The 16,970-nt window shown below is 45.8% G+C and overlaps 1 protein-coding gene across 8 annotated transcripts in view; it reads right to left on the bottom strand.

The window, feature by feature from the left end:
• Nucleotides 1-16,970, bottom strand: part of CASK (calcium/calmodulin dependent serine protein kinase) — a gene marked incomplete at its 5' end in the record, with an annotated part of 281,999 nt that overhangs the window by 52,316 nt on the left and 212,713 nt on the right. For all 8 annotated transcript variants that reach the window (XM_081081818.1, XM_081081820.1, XM_081081821.1 and 5 more), the window contains one exon: nucleotides 10,952-11,073. In XM_081081818.1, the coding sequence (XP_080937944.1) occupies nucleotides 10,952-11,073 (122 nt within the window). The remainder of the gene's footprint in view (nucleotides 1-10,951; nucleotides 11,074-16,970) is intronic.

Genomic DNA, 16,970 nt, shown 5'->3' with positions numbered 1-16,970 from the left:
AAGCCAAGGACATAACCTTTGCCTTAGAAATCGGAGAGCCACACAGTTTGAGAAGCCATTCATTTTTTAAATTGTATTTATTTTTAAATAGATTTTTATTGTCAATAGTAGCACAGATATCTCCCATCTCCCCTCTTCCTCCCCCAATCACCCCCTACCCACCCCCCCAGGTCTTCACTACCCTATTGTCCGTGTCCATGGGCTGTGCATATAAGTATAGAAGTTCTTTGGTTGATCTCTTCTCGTCCCCCCAACCCCACATCAAGGTGTGTCGGTCTGTTCCATGGCTCCCTGCTTCCGGACTTATTTTGTTGGTCAATTCATTTTGTTCATTAGATTCCACAGATCAGTGAGATCATGTGATATTTGTCTTTCTCAGATGGGCTTATTTCACTTAGCACAATAGTTTCCAGGTCCCTCCATGCTACCCCAAAGAGAAGACATGGACAGAATCTAAAAATATTTAAAAGCCCCAGAAATCTAAATGGTCTAAAAATTTAACTTTCTAAAGACCATTACTTCATTAGAGAAGAATCTCTATAGTGTGGAAATGCAACTGAAATATTGGTTTCTAGCTCAGATGAAACGTCTCATTCAACAGCCAGCTTTGAAAAGTGACAAGTTAAAAATGAGCTCGGCTGGGCTGCCACTTCTGGTTCCTCACTTCTCTAAAATACACGGGGATTCTTTTGGGGGTTGGTTTTGCCTTTTTTTTTTTTTTAACTTCCCTACTATGCACAGCCATACTACTGAGAGGTCACCCCCCCCGCCCCCGCCTCTGCTCCCCTCCCCCCACAATGCAAGGAGCCATCAGTTAAACAAAAACATTGAAAATACATAACACGTAAAAAAAAATAGACATAGTCATCACCCGACCTGTCCTAGTATTGACAATCAAACAAAGTCAAAAACGACATGAATAATAACGCTACTGTGTGAAGAGGAGACTTAACCGAAGCTTCCCAAGTTGGCGGCACTATCGCTCTGTAATAATCTCACCACATAAAGTTTGTCTTTTTCTTGACCAAGGGCTACCACGAGCGCTGCTCTCACACTTTGCAGCGAGGATTAGTCTGAGTTTCTATTTACACATCGGATCCATGCGCGCTGGTTGGTACTCACTCACACAGCCACAGAAATCCCACTGGAGACCTTTTATTTTCGGCCTGGCCTTGCTGTGCCAAGCGCAGCTCCCTGGGTCTCAGGGCAGAGTGGTTTTTTCTAAAAAAATATTTTTATTAATTTCAGAGAGGAAGGGAGAGATAGAAACATCCATGGTGAGAGGGAATCATGGATTGGCTACCTCCTGCACATGGAACTTAGCCCGCAACCCAGGCATGTGCCCTTGACCGGAATTGAACCTGGGACCCTTTGGTCCGCAGGCCTGATGCTCTAGCCACTGAGCCACACTGGCTAGAGCTCAGAGTGCTTTCTTGAGGACTCGGAGCATAATCAGCTGAGGGATGTAGGAAACATGCAGGTTCTGGCCTCCCACCAGACCTACTGAATCAAAACTTGAAACGGTGTCTAGAAGTGTCTGCTTCGGGTAGCTGTCAATCTTAGATGCAGTGTTAAGTTCTGAGAGTAAGAATAACAGTACTAATAACAACAATGACAAGTGCTACTTTTATTGAGCACTTATTGCATGCTAGTAATAGTTCCTACTTAAAGTTCTTAATACACATTACTCAAATAAGCCTATAAGGTTGGCAACCCTATTCTCCCCACTATTCAAGCCCTTGTCACTTGTTGATTGGTTGATGGTAGCCATTCTGACAGGTGTGAGGTGATGATTAATGGCACTGAGCATTTTCTCATATGTCTCTTGGCCATCTGTTGAGTTGCATGAGTACTTTATATATTTTGGAAATTAACCCCTTATCAGATGTATCATTGGCAAATACGTTCTCTCATATAGTGGGTTCCCTTTTCCTTTTGATATTAGAGAGATGCAAATTAAAAGGACAATGAGGTACCATGTCACACCTGTCAGAATGGCTACCATCAACAAATAGGTGCTGGCAAGGGTGTGGAGAAAAGGGAGCCCTTGTGCACTGCTGGTGGGAATGCAGACTGGTGCAGCCACTGTGGAGAACAGTATGGAGTTTCCTCAAAAATTAAATATGGAACTGCTATTGCACCCAGTGATCCCAGCATTGCTTACCATAGCTAAGATCTGGAAACAGCCCAAGTGCCCATCAGTAGATGAGTGGATAAAAAGCTGTGTACATTTACACCATGGAATACTATGCAGCTGTAAAAAAGAAGAATCCCTTACCCTTTGAGACAGCACGGAGGGACCTGAGAGTATCACGCTAAGTGAAATAAGCGAGTCAGAGAAATACAAGTATCATGAATGCATATATGCAAAACTCAGGGACACGGACAATAGTGTGGTAAAGGCCTGGGGAGGAGGCGGGGAGGTGTCAATGGGGGGAAAAAGAGGGACATCTGTAAAACTTTCAACAATAAAGATATTAGCCCATCAACTACAGCCCTGCCCCGGTAAAAATGTTAGAATCCTCATCCTTTCCTGGCCAGATGGTAAATATTCGGGCGTGGAGGGCCATTTGAACTTTGTCACAACCACTCAACCCAGCCACACATGTGAAGGCAGACACTAAGGATTCATAAAATAGTGGGCGTGGCTGTGGTACAACACAACTCCCTTCAAGAACAGGCGGCTGGCTTGGCCCGAGAGCTGTAGCTGATGCACTAGAAGCTGACATTCAGGGTGGATTGAAATGACAAAGAATATTCCTTGCCTGGCCGGTGTGGCTCAGTGGTTGAGCATTGATCCATGAACCAGGAGGTCATGGTTCGATTCCCGGTCAGGGCACAGGCCCAGGTTGTGGGCTTGATCCCCAGTGGGGCGTGTGAAGGAGGCAGCTGATCCATGATTCTCTTTCATCATGGATGTCTCTCTCTCTCTCTCTCTCTCTCTCTCTCTCTCTCTCTCTCTCTCTCCCTTCCTCTCTGAAACCAATAAAAAATATTAAAAAAACCCCACCCCCAAACCAAAACTAAACAACAACAACAAAACCCCCAAATATATTCCTTTTGCTATTTGCTTTCCTGAAAATTGAAGATAACAAATGTATTTGTAAATCTGAAGCATAGAAGGTGAGGTGGAGGGAGGGAAAAATGTTAATGAATTATCCCTGGAGAGAAAACAAGAATGAATCTATTTGTTTTTTCTTTCTAATGAAATGAGAGTTACCCAACCTCAGCATTTTTTACTAAAAGAAACCCACAAAAACATAAAAAAAAACACCCATGGCGAAATGAGGAAATGGAGGGAGCGGCACGGGAAACGGAGCTGGGCACTGTCTGGTACACAGGCCACGGGCTCCCTGCCCGCTCCGGGCCACGGCAGAAGTGCCCACACAGCCCGCGGACGCGCTCAGTCTGTCTGTCTGTCTGTCTGCAAGCCCAGTTCCGTTAGGAGGCTGCCTTCTATATTTGAGACGGGCTCTTTGAAACAAAGCAGAATGAAGTCGGTGGTGATATGAAATCCAGCTCTCCTGAGAAGGAATCCGCTACTATGTCACTTTCTATTTCCATTCAAAATACGAAATCACCTCATTTTTAAAATATATATATATTTGATTGGTTTTTTACAGACAGGAAGGGGGAGGGATAGAGAGCTAGAAACATCGATGAGAGAGAAACATTGATCAGCTGCCTCCTGCACACCCCCCACTGGGGATGTGCCCACAACCAAGGTACATGCCCTTGACCGGAATCGAACCCGGGACCCTCCAGTCCGCAGGCCGACGCTCTATCCACTGAGCCACACCGGTCAGGGCCATTTCATTTTTTAACCACACTCGACTATATTGCACTTCCTTTGATTTCTAGTCCTCAAATACATGCCTTTGTTTTCAAGCTCACAGTTTCTATGCAGCATTTAGCAAGGTTGATGTGTCTCTCTCCACTCGATGTCTCTCTCTCTCCCCCTCCCTCCTTCCCTTCCACGCTCTCTGAAAAGCAATGCATGGGTGGACCTTGAGAACGTTATGTGAAGTGAAATAAGTCAGTCAGAAAAAGCTAGGACTATAGGATTTCACTCAGATGTGGGATATAAAACTGAAACTCGTGAACACAAACAGCAGCGTGGTGTTGCCAGAGGGAGGGGGGTGGGGGGAGAAGGGGGTTCTAACATGAGGGGACAGAAGAAGATCTGACTTCGAGTGGTGGCACCTGGTCCTAGACACAGATTTTGCACATTAGTAATCCACTCCTGAAACCTGTATGTTCATGGTGACTAATGCCACCCCAATAAAGTAAAAAGGGGCCGCTGGCTTAGTAACACCCTGCTCTATATCCATGATGGCCTGTCTTCCCTAAGGAGGCCCTTGTTGGCTTCGGCATTGCTTGTGGGTACGGACCGGCTTTTGTTTCCATCCCATCAGACTAGCTTGACCTTCTAGCTCAATCTAAAAAGACTGTGTCTTTGGTGGACTAACGGGGTAGGTTGCTGGGGTGCATTTCTGGTCAGTGGCGGCAGATGACCCGACCTGATTGTTCTCTGGGCCTTTTTCAGTTGGCAAAGGACTCTAAAACCCGGTCCTGGGAGAAACAGGTCACAATGCCTATTCTTTTTTGTATATATGTTTTTTATTGATTTTTAGAGAGAGGAAGTGAGAGGGATAGAGATAGAAACATTGATGAGAGAGAAACATCATGGATCGGCTGCCTCCTGCACAGCCCCACACTGGGGATTGAACCTGCAACCCGGGCATATGCCCTTGACCAGGCATCGAACCGTGACCTCCTGGTTCATAGGTCAAGGCTCAACCACTGAGCCACACCAGCCAGGCCATAACGCCTATTCTTGAGCAAGCAGAAGAAACCATGAGGGAAAACAAGCCTACGTAGATGACAGAGGCAGGCTTTATTTTGCCTTTAATCAAACCTTCTGCAACAGTGCACTTTCAAATACCAGATCAAAGAGTTCGCCCAACTGTGAGAAATGGCACTATAATATAAAGTTTCCCATTAAAAAAACACGAAAAACATTGTTAAAAAAGATTAAAAACCTCATTTCCGAATGTGCTTTACATATTGAAGCATCCACAACAATAGTGAAATAACATTTACACTAAATGAATATCCTATTAGTACTGTGCTGCTTTAAAAGAAAACATTTATATTGGCTTTGGCATATACTATGTTATTTAATGACCGATGCAATACTTATTATGATATGACCTTTATTGTGCTTAGGTAAGCGCCAAGCATTTGGACAAGGAGCTGTAGCAAAACCGAATTTCTGTTGTGGGAAGTTAAAAGACAGCCCGGCAGAAGTGGCTGGATGAGATAATGTTTGAAGGGCCGCAAAGAGAAGGAGCCGCTATGTTCCTGGACTGTGAAGCCAGCCCCACCGAATGTTCTTCAACTGAGCGCATCCCATTCCTGTCTGGGGCAAAAGGCCTCCTCTCCTTGAGAAGAGCAGGAAGAAAGACCAGTGCTTGCTGCACTTCGATGGCTTTGGGAACATTCCTTTGCCTTCTGGTAAAGTTTACTGAGGTGTCCAACAACAGAGAATGGCACCCACTGGGAAACACTGGTACCGGGGACAAGGTGATTCATTGTTCTTGGCATTTTAGAGTAAATCCCAACCCCTGCCTGAAGAATTAATTCATCTGAAGAAATAAGGGAACTAGAGGGCCTCCTGGAATTAATAATACTTACAGTGAAAATCACACATCCTATATAATAAAAACTCAATATGCTAAATGTCTGGTCATCTGGTTGGCTGTTCAACCAATCAAAGCATAATATGCTAATGATATAATAAGGCCACTCAACCGCTCACTATGATGTGCACTGACCACCAGGAGGCAGATGCTCTGACTGGTAGGTTAGCTTGCTGCTGGGGTCCGGCCAATCAGGACTGAGCAAGATGGACCGGACATGCCCTGGAGTCCTCCCATGGTCCCTTCCCAGCTGGCCAACCTCCTGTGTCCCTCCCCGGCCTGGCCTGCGCCCTCTCACAATCCCGGACCCCTTGGGGGATGTCGGAGAGCCAGTTTTGGCCTGATCCCGCAGGCCAGGCCGAGGGACCCCCACTGGTGCACGAATTCGTGCACCGGGCCTCTAGTTCCTTTCATAAAAAAGCATAACTGCTTGACTGGCATGACTCAGTGGTTGAACATCAACCTATGAACCAGGAGGTTCAATTCCAGGTCAGGGCACATGCCTGGTTGTGGGCTCGATCCCCAGTGTGGGGCGTGTAGGAGGCAGCCAATCCATGATTCTCTCTCATCATTGGTGTTCCCATCTCCCTCTCCCTCTCACTTCCTCTCTGAAATTGATAAAAACATATTTTAAAGAAAGAGGGGATGGGACCCCGAGAAGGTACCAAGTGCTCAGCCTTTAAAGGCCCTCAGAGAGGCCTTATTATTGCAGACATTTAAGTGCGAATTGACGGGACTAGAAATTCATGGGAAACTTCTCTTTGGCATTTCCTGACTGGTAGTCTATTTAAACATCCAAATCCAACAGTGTATCAGGTTCTTTCTCAGACTCCAAACTGCTCAAAACCAGCAAATTACCGTAGAAGCTCTTTTAGGAAACATCCAAGTTCTAAAAATATGCTGTTCCCGAATCTGACTACTAATTTCACATCCTCTCAGAAAAGCAAAACAGTAAATCCAGTCGCAGTTTTCCAGTACCAGCTCCGGGGCAGAGAGAAAAACTCTAACCCTGCCTCTCCCTGAGCGGTAAAGAATGATACAGGCGCCAGTGAGACAAAATACAGAGGAGTCCAGACACCGGTTTCTTTCTAATGCAATATTTGAAAATGTTACTGGATCCATGATAAAAATCTACTTATAAATTAATCATATAAAACTGCTAAATTCGATTCCCGGTCAGAGCACATGCCCAGAGTATGGGCTTGATCCCCAGTAGGGGGCGTGCAAGATGCAGCTGATTGGTGATGTTTCTCTATCATTAATGCTTCTCTCTCTCTCTCTCTCTCTCTCTCTCTCTCTCTCTCTCTCTCTCTCAAAATCAATAAAAACAGTAAAAAAATAAAAGAGCTAAATTAAAGAAAAAAAAAAAGAGCCCGGCCGGCGTGGCTCAGTGGTTGAGTGTTGACCTAGGAACCAGGAGGTCACGGTTCGATTCCCGGTCAGGGCACATGCCCGGGTTGCGGGCTCGATCCCCAGTGGGGGGCGTGCAGGAGGCAGCTGATCCATGATTCTCTCCCATCATTGATGTTTCTATCTCTTATTTTTCCTCTCTCTGAAATCAAGAAACATATCTTAAAAAACAAAACACCCTGCTAAATTAAATGGCTATTGCCAGGAGTTTTTGTTTCATTAATCTAATAACTAATTACATTTTTAGAAAACATGATTTCAGGGCTTCCCACAGAAATCATGTGAACCAGGTGGGGTCTCACCCTTACTCTGAAACAGCAGTGAACGCTAAAAGCTGCTCTGAGGTATGACAGATGGTGGGTGAATGTTTAAAATTCAGTTGTCAGAGTTTGGCAGGGTGAGAGATAAATGTGTCACTTAACAATGTTTTATGACACTGTTGACTTATAAACATTTATTCTGTAATAGGAACAGTTCCACAGGAAAGTGAGAAGACTGAGAATTACCAGGAAATAAAATTTGCAAAATGCTTTTTGTCTAAAAAACATACACTACACCTCCTCTTGATTTTTCAGCCCATCAAAGAAATATCCGTCATGTGACCATCCCATGGGTCACATGCAAGTTCCAAGCCCAAACTAGTTCAAAATATCATTAAAAGACATAACTAACTGCACTTTAACCCCAATTCCCAGTCAGGGCACAGGCCCGGGTTGTGGGCTCAATCCCCAGTGTGGGGTGTGCAGGAGGCAGCCAGTCCATGCTTCTCTCTCATCATGGATGTTTCTATCTCTCTCTCCTTCTCCCTTCCGGTCTGAAATAAACAGAAATATATTTTTAAAACTGATGTGGTCATATTGAATTAGGGTGGGCCCTCAACCCCATGCCAGGAGGCCTTACAGGAAGTCATGTGAAGGCACAAAGTCACACACATGCCGAAGAAAATGCCACGTGAAGATGGAGTTGGAGATGGGAGTGATGCACCTACAAGCCGAGGACTGCAGGCAACTACCAGAAACGGACAGAGGCGAGGAGGGATTCTTCCCTGGGCTCCTTGGAGGGCGCACAGCCCAGCTGACATCCTGATCTAGGACTTCCAGCCTCGAGGGAGTAATTTCTGTTTTCAGCTGCCCGGTTTAGGGTGCTTTGTGATGGCAGTTTCAGCAAATTAATACACATGACAAGTTGTATTATACTAAAATGGATCTGTACATTTCACATACAGACCATCTCCACAACAGTGCTTTTAAAAATATTTTTACTGATTTTAAAAAGAGGAAGGGACAGGGATAGAGAGATAGAAACATGGATCGGCTGCCTCCTGCACGCCCCCTACTGGGGATGGAGCCCACAACCCGGGCATGTGCCTGCCTGGGAATCAAACCCTGACCTCCTGGTTCATAGGCCAATGCTCAACCACTGAGCCACACAGGCCGGGCTGCACCAGGGCTTTTAAGTTCAGAAAGTAGACACACTGGGCCAAGCTGGGCCAGGCACCGCTCCTCCTCAAGCCTCTTTCTTGCTTCCTACAAAATAAGGAGCGGGGTGTGTGCCCAGTGGAACTGGTTGGGTAGCAAATATTTAGAGATTCTGGACCTATTTCTAACTACAGATGAAACCAGATATGTTTTACTAGAATTCAAATCAGAGAGCATTCCCCCCGCCCCCCGCAGTGGAGCCACTGTATTTCTTCTTTTGTTTTACTGTAAGTTCTTTCAACATGACACGTGTTTTGTTTCCTCTAAGTAACTGCTAATAATCTTTCTTTGAATGTGGAGTTTGTTACTGTTTTAAAGGCATGACTAGAAAAAATAAGACAGCAGGTGATCTTTATTTAGTCTTCTATAGGCACTGAATCCTGTTTCTTGGCAGCGTAAGAACGAGGGCCTCGCCTTTAGCTATTTTGGAATGAACAGGAATTGTTCCAATTTAATTAAGGTATTGTATAAACTGTCTCAGTGGGATTAAGTATCAGTCAATCCCAGGTCCGCAAAACTATGCCACGAGGTGTCGCTACTTGGAATCCTTAATAGGGAACCAACATTGATTTTGCAAAACAAAACAATCCAAATCCAATGATGAGATCTGGAAGCTCAGAAGGAAGAATCATGAATGGTCTTAGTTCGAAAAGCTTCTTCTCAAGAGATGGCCAGACTGTGTTCCTTTTTTAGTGCACACCACAAGCATTTAAGTACTAACGACATTTTAATGGGCCTGGCCGGTGTGGCTCAGTGGTTGAGCATCGACCTATGAACCAGGAGGTCACGGTTCGGTTCCTGGTCAGGGCACAGGCCCGGGTTGCGGGCTCGATCCCCAGTGTGGGGCGTGCAGGAGGCAGCCGGTCCATGATTCCCTCTCATCACTGATGTTTCTATCTCTCTCCCTTCCTCTCTCTGAAATCAATAAAAACATATTTAAAAAAGTATAAAAAACCCCAAACCAAATAAAGCCCTTTGAATGGCTTCTCCATGTGGCCAGTGAATCCTTCACTGGCTACTTTGCTGAAATGGCCTCTGACGTCTGAAACAAGAGCTGAGAAGCGCATCTCTGGGCTGGAGGTCACGATGCCCGCGTCGCCCATGCTGATTAAGCGCTCACCGAAGGGCGGCTCAGTTTGGATCGTGAGAACCAAGTGCCTCCCAACACTGCCCCGGGCTGGCCTCACAGACGTGGCATCTTGTCACCCAGCCAGGTGCGCTGGGAGGCAGATGCTGACACGGTAGACACATCTGTGAGTGTAGAAGTCAGAAGCACCCACGCGAACTGGAGGCATGTCTTTCCTCTCCAAACTCTGAGTCTCTTCTGAGGCTGGAACAGTGTCTACCCAAGAAGGCAGCCGTCATTCCAGATGTTTCCATGAGGTCTGAGGCTGGCATTGGGCAAGAGCTGCTGGCTGGCCCCGCCCCAGAGGCCAGCCTGTCCCTGCCCACCCGCCCTGGCATTTCCCCTGAGTCTCAGGCTTGGGGCGCTCAGACCCCTTGTTGTATTAGTGAGAGAAAGACAACTTCAGACACCAATGTGGGCGTCTCAGCCTTTCCATGACAGGGAGCCCTGGATCTAGAGGAGGCCAGTCAGTCTGAGCCAAGCCCTAGCCACTGACTGCACTGACATAAGCCCAACTCCAAGGTCAGCGGCAGCTCCTTGCATCCATCGCACGGCCCAGGCCCAGCGAAGGGCATGCCTCCGGCGGGAGCCGCACCCGGTGAACGCTTTGCATCATGGGCAGCAGTGACAGAGCACAACAGACATGTGAATAGCCGGGAACAGAGGCCAACGTCTGATTTCAATATCATATTGACAACCACATTTTACTAAAACGTGACTGAGATGAAGGAGGGTGGGAACGATCGGCTTCTGCTTTCTCTGTGCGTCTCGACCTGCTCGCAACGGCCCTGTCCCTTCATAGTGATGTGCATTCTCTGTTTGAAGGAGGAGACACCGAGTCTCAGAAAACCGGCAACATTAGATCTGAAATGTGGGAACACGGTCCATTACCCAATATTTTCTTGGCTTTTCTCTCTCCTATCCTCATGCTTGAGGCGCGATGTTTTCAAAACAGTGTTTAAAGCAGTGAAAAGTAACCACGGCTGAGATCAATGGGTTCTTCTAGTAGAAATACACACGCATGATTTTTTTCACCGTGACTTGTGAGGCTATATTGTACTGTGCTCTCTGTCATCCAGCACTTTATTTTAGTTCTGAATCTGTGATGGATGATTGCCCACAGACTTAAGGCAACGGGCAAAGGACTATTATTATGGACATCGAGAAATGAACATAAAGTGAAATGACACGCTGAATACTTACCCCCCCAAATGATAACGAAAAGGAAGACTTACGTCTAGTAGCGTGTGAAGATGCTGGTCTTGGAATACGCTGTGGAGAAAGTCTAAGTCCTTCTCGCTGCAGTCTGTGAGCGCGTGGATCTCTTCCAGGCTGTCCAGCACCTGGGAGACGGCTCCTGGGGGGACAGACAGAACAAGAGCCGGCACACAGTCAATGGCGGACCAACCTGGGCCATCTGCGTGCTGCATTGCAGAACAATGGGCTGACCGGCAGACGTCAAAGGTCAGTGTCCTGAGCGAAGGATAGGCCTACACAGAATTTCAGATCTTTCAGGATGGAGTATTCTTGCTGAGTTTATGTTCTTAACAATGTAATGCATGCGCTTCATTTTTCAGAGTAAATCGAAGCTGGTCTTACTTGAATTAAGGAAATTGATCAACTATAATCGAGCCGCTAGAAGACCTGGGTGCAGCAAGCTATCCATCAGAGGAATGTGGGTTCCCTGGCCCCGTGAGGTGCTGGGATATTACAGGAGTAACACGGTGACCCTTTCATATAGGCCATTCCAGCAGGAACTGAAGGTAAAGCCAGATCTGAGGGACCAACCCCTTCAACGTGTAAAATAGGCTTCTTGGGACTTTTAAGGCTCAAACTTGAATTAGCAAATATCTCCATCCATTCTTTTTCCTTTGTTCACAAAGACGAAGGGTAAGTATACTGACTGACACTTCCAAACACCATCCTTTATAATAAAAGCCCAATATGCGAAGTGTCCGGTCATCCGTCCAACCAATCAAAGCGTAACATGCTAATGATATGCTATGGCCGCTCAACACTTGCTATGACGCGCACTGACCACCAGGGGGCAGACGCTCTAACTAGTAGGTTAGCTTGCTGCTGGGGTCCGGCCAATCGGGGCTGAGCAAGACGGGCCGGACATGCCCTGGAGCCCTCCCACGGTCCCTCCATGGCTGGATAACCTCCCATGTCCCTCCCCAGCTCCTCGTGCACCAGTGGGGTCCCTTGGCCTGGTCTGCACCCTCTCGCAATCCGGGCTGAGGGAACCCCCCCCCCGAGTGCACAAATTTTGTGCACTGGGCCTCTAGTGTTAAATATTAGGGCAGACCACTTCTGCAAGGCCAAGCATATGGTAGTGCAGTCACTTTCTTTCAATATCCTCTTCTGACCAGGAATCGTGAGAGCCAGCAGCAGGGAAAATATACACCAATTAGTAACAAAGTCTTAAAGAAATGACTAGCTTTCTTTACCCTGCAGACGGCCTGTACACATTTACTCCAGAGAAAGAAGAGAAACCCTGAGAGGCGGGGCTTCAGGAACCAGCGTGCGATGCTAGGGAAATTCTAAGCACAAGTGCCTTGTCGCACATGTAAGTCTTGGATCAGCAGTTTTCAGCGGCAATTTTGTCCCGCATTTTTGCATTTTTGGTTGTCACAACTGTGGTGGTGAGGGGACAGGTTGTGCTACTGTCACTAGTGGGTAGAGGCCTGGGGTGCTATTAAACAGTCCATAATGCCCAGGACAGTCCCCCATCCCTGGAAAGAATGATGCATCCCCAAATATCCACAGTACTGAGGTTGAGAAACCTTGCTTTAGATGAAGATACGAATTGGGAATCTGTCTGTTCTGGAACGCGATGCTGTTTCTAATTACTTCGGTCTTGGACCTTATCCATTTGCACGCCCTCAGTGGTAAGAATGTAAATGGGTACCACTTTTCCAGAAAGCAATCTGGTAACAGAACGAAGAGCCTTAAAAATGCTCATGAGGCCCTGATCGGTTTGGCTCAGTGGATAGAGCGTCGGCCTGAGGACTGAGGGGTCCCAGGTTCGATTCCGGTCAAGGGCATGTACCTTGGTTGCGGGCACATCCCCAGTGGGGAGTGTGTAGGAGGCAGCTGATCAATGTTTCTCTCTCATCGATGTTTCTGACTCTCTATCCCTCTTCATCTCCCTTTCTCTCTGTAATAAAATATATTTTAAAAAATGCTCATGAGCTTTGATTTGGTAGTTCCATTTACAGAACCCACCTTAAGGAAAAACAGGAAATGCAGAAAAAGTATTATGTATAAAGATTATATATATATATATATATATATATATATATATATATATATATATGCCTAAGTGACCTTTACAACCAGTCGACCAAATGACCAGTTGCTATGACACTCACTGACCACCAGGGGGGAGATGCTCAACGCAGGAGCTACCCCCCGGTGGTCAGTGCACTCCCACAGCTGGTCAACCTCCCATGGTTTCTCCCCCTGGCCAGCCAACCTCCTGCAGTCCCTCCCCACAGCTGGCTGCCCCGATTGGCCCTGATTGCCGGCCAGGCCAAGGGACCCCAGCTGTGCACGAATTCATGCACCAGGCCTCTAGTTTATAATACAAAATGGAAAAAAATCTAACAATTAGAGAATGATCACATCAAGTACAGGACATCTATAGAATGGACTATGTAGCCAAATGAAAACTGCTTTTAAAGACTTTTAAGAACAGAAACCCTCATGATATGAAATTCAACAAAGCAGAATACAAAACTGCATAAATGGTATTTTCCCAATTGTGACCGATAAATACATAGTCAGAAAAACCCCCGAATGAAATACACCAAAAGGGTAACAGTAGTTATCTTTATTTTCCTATTCAGACTTCATTCCGTTCTTATCTATACGTTCCAACTTTTCTCCACTAGAAAGCAAGTTGCTAATATAAGCAACTGCTTCCTTGCGGTACTATTTATTATGTTAGAGATGTGGGGCTTAAGCTATAAATCAAGTGGTTATCCACATGGAAATTACTGTGGCCAGTTTTATTAAAATTTGATTTTTTATTTTGTGATTCACATCCATGTATTATTCACAACTGGATGTGAATGTGCCTTTAAAACGTGGTGATGGGAATATTCTGTAGCCTAACTTGTATCAGTGTCAGCATCCCCATTATTATAATACAGAGATCTCACGTGCACTTCCCCAGGTTCCCCCAAAACTGTCATATAACGTCACCATGGGGGTGCTGACACTGATACAAGTTAGGCTACAGAATATTCCCATCACCACGTTTTAAAGGCACATTCATTTCCCTCCCCCCCTCCCTCCTAACCCCCAGCAACTACTAGTCTCTTCTTCATCTATACCAGCGGTTCTCAGCCTTCCTCATGCCGCGACCCTTTAATACAGTTCCTCGTGTTGTGGTGACCCCCAACTTCATTGTGACAAATTGAACATCATTAAAGCCTAGTGATTCATCACAAAATAATATGTAATTATATATGTGTTTTCTGATGGTCTTAGGCGACCCCTGTGAAAGGGCTGTTCGACCCCCAAAGGGGTTGTGAGCCACAGGTTGAGAACCGCTGATCTATGTCTTTGTCTATTACTGTAACATTTCAAAGATGTTATAGTAATGCAACACACAGTATGTAACCCTTTGGGATTGGTTCTGATACAGCATAATTCTCTGGAGATTCATCCAGGTTGTTGCGTGTATCAATATTTTAATCCTATTATTTTGTTTTTTTAAAAAATATATTTTTATTGACTTCAGAGAGGAAGGGAGAGGGAAAGAGAGATAGAAACATCCATGAAGAGAGAGAATCATGGATCGGCTGCCTCCTGCACGCCCCACACTGGGGATCGAGCCTGCAACCCGGGCCTGTGCCCTGACCAGGAATCGAACCCTGACCTCCTGGTTCATAGGTCGACGCTCACCCACTGAGCCACACTGGCTGCGCTAATTTAATCCTTTTTAATGTTGGGTAGTATTCTATGGCATGGATGTACCACAGTCTGACCATTCACTGTTGAAGGCACTGTGGATACCTTTTAGTTTTGAATAACTACAGACACCAGGCTTTTCTTTCACTGAAAACATTAAACAGATATGAATGGGATAAAAAGTACAAGGCAGAAATCAATCCTCATTTTCCCCGCTGTTTCTGAAAAGGTATGAACACGTTAAGCGCCCAGCCTGTTTTGTCTTCCAGACAGAAAGTATAGTGTCAGTCCCGGTGACTGACTGGGTGCTTAACGTGTTAATCTAATCCACTTCCTTCTACCTGCTCTTCTCAGGGCCTTTTCTTTGTTCTGAGTAGGAAAAAAAATCTGGAAATGAGTTCAAGGCCAGCTCATTCATCATCCTTTATTGAAAGCCTTGGAAAGCAAGAGATGATATGAAGAAAGTCCCACGTGTTGCAGTGAACTCCCGACCCCAGCGCACCATCAACAGCAGAAGTAGAGGACTCCAGCTTTATGAAGCGACTAAAGCCAGTTCTAAACTTCTGGCCTTATGGAACGGCAATGACAAAAATACGAGTGAAAATTTTTTTTTTTGTATATTAAAAAAACTCAACAGATAGCGTGGAAACCTAATAATCATTTTCACTCAGTTATTTTAGTGAAATCTTACTTAATTTTCATTGTTTTTTTTCCCCCAACATCGCTTATACTGCTGATATATAATCTAGGTAGAAGTTGATGAAAATAGCCCAGCGCCGTGGCTCAGTGGTTGAGCGTCGATCTATGAACCAGGAGGTCTCGGTTCAATTCCTGGTCCAGGCACATGCCTGGGTTGCGGGCTCGATCCCCAGTGGGGGACATGCAGGAGGCAGCTGATCCATGATTCTCTCTCATCATTGATCTGGCCAAACCAGATCAATGTATCATTTGTTGGTCTGTGAATTCCCATAGGTCTGTGCAATTCCTGTCCCACCTACACACTCCATGCATCACCCTATGTGTGCACTTGTTCATGCTCCTTTTCTGTGCTGGGAAGTCCTTAAGGCAGGTCTATATTTGATTCATTTTGTAACACCACAAGGTACGCACTGACTTAATGAAGCACTAAAACAACATCATAATAGCAGCAGCAGCTCCCGATTCTTGAGCATTTATTATGTGTCAGCCACATCCTCAGGAAAATGCAGCAAGGTAGATGCACTACCTGACCTTTCTAGATGGGGAAGGGAGGTTCAGAGGCCAAGGAAGGCCACAGCTCCAAGTGGCAGAGCCAGGACTCAACTCTGGTGTCTTGCTTCAAAGTCTATGCCCTGCCTGACTACTACTCTGAAGGCCAAATCAGAAAAGATAGGGGGAACCTTCAACAAGAAGCTACATGTGGTTCATGTGTGGATATGGTGGTTAAGAAAGAACTTGAACCCTATTGAGCCAGACAATAACCAAAGTCTTTACTGAACAGTCCTGCTCTTTGCCAGATGCGAGGCAGGAGCTTCCGAGAAAACAGGTGTGAGCTCTGGCCCAGAGGAAGACTCTCAGGCTGCTGTGTAGTCAGCCTGAAGTAAATGGGCACAGATATTGGTGAGGAGTTGGAGGAGTCTAATCTGAGAGTAGGCCCAGTGGATGGGCAGCTGGGAAACAAAGGCATCTGTTAATCTGCTTCCAGAAGGTGAGACCCACTGGGTGCACAGGCCTATGTAACCACTTTGAATGTCTACCTTTTCTGATCTGATTTAGTCTGGTCTTGTGCCCTAATGTGAGTCATTTAATCACGAAAGGAAGCATTTCCATAGCTGTTCTCAAGTTGCCTATTTGAACTCTGAAAAGTGCCCTAATTTGAAGTTTCTGAAATTAGGTAGGGAAATTAGTTTGTAGGCCATTTCTCCTTTGTCTTTTCAAGTTGAGTAAACACTATTTTTGGTCCAACCTCAAAACCTTTGATCATTTTAGCACCTTTCATTGACACCTCCTTCTAGTTCCGTTCTTTCTTTCTTTCTTTGCGTGTGATCAAACCATAGACACATTTTTAGTCTGACAGATGTATATTGTGGAGAGCAGCTACAGCGTTTGGACAGGTTCAAGCCTGGGACTAATGAGAGGGCACGATCCTTCTGTGGCAAAGCCATGTGCACGTCCCAGCACAATTCTAGCCAAAGGCTATGGTTGTAAGCTTGAACCTATGGTCCAAACCTGTGGTCCCACATGGCTAAGTGATGTGGGCTGTGATGTGGGTGCAGCAAGTAAATAAAGCTTGACCAGGTGCATGTAATTGAGCAGATTCAAAACCCACGAGAATGTTGTAAACATCTTGACCAC

Source organism: Myotis nattereri, assembly GCF_964212035.1.
Source record: "Myotis nattereri genome assembly, chromosome: X".
Lineage (NCBI taxonomy): Eukaryota > Metazoa > Chordata > Mammalia > Chiroptera > Vespertilionidae > Myotis > Myotis nattereri.
This window is presented reverse-complemented; position numbering and strand designations above follow the sequence as displayed.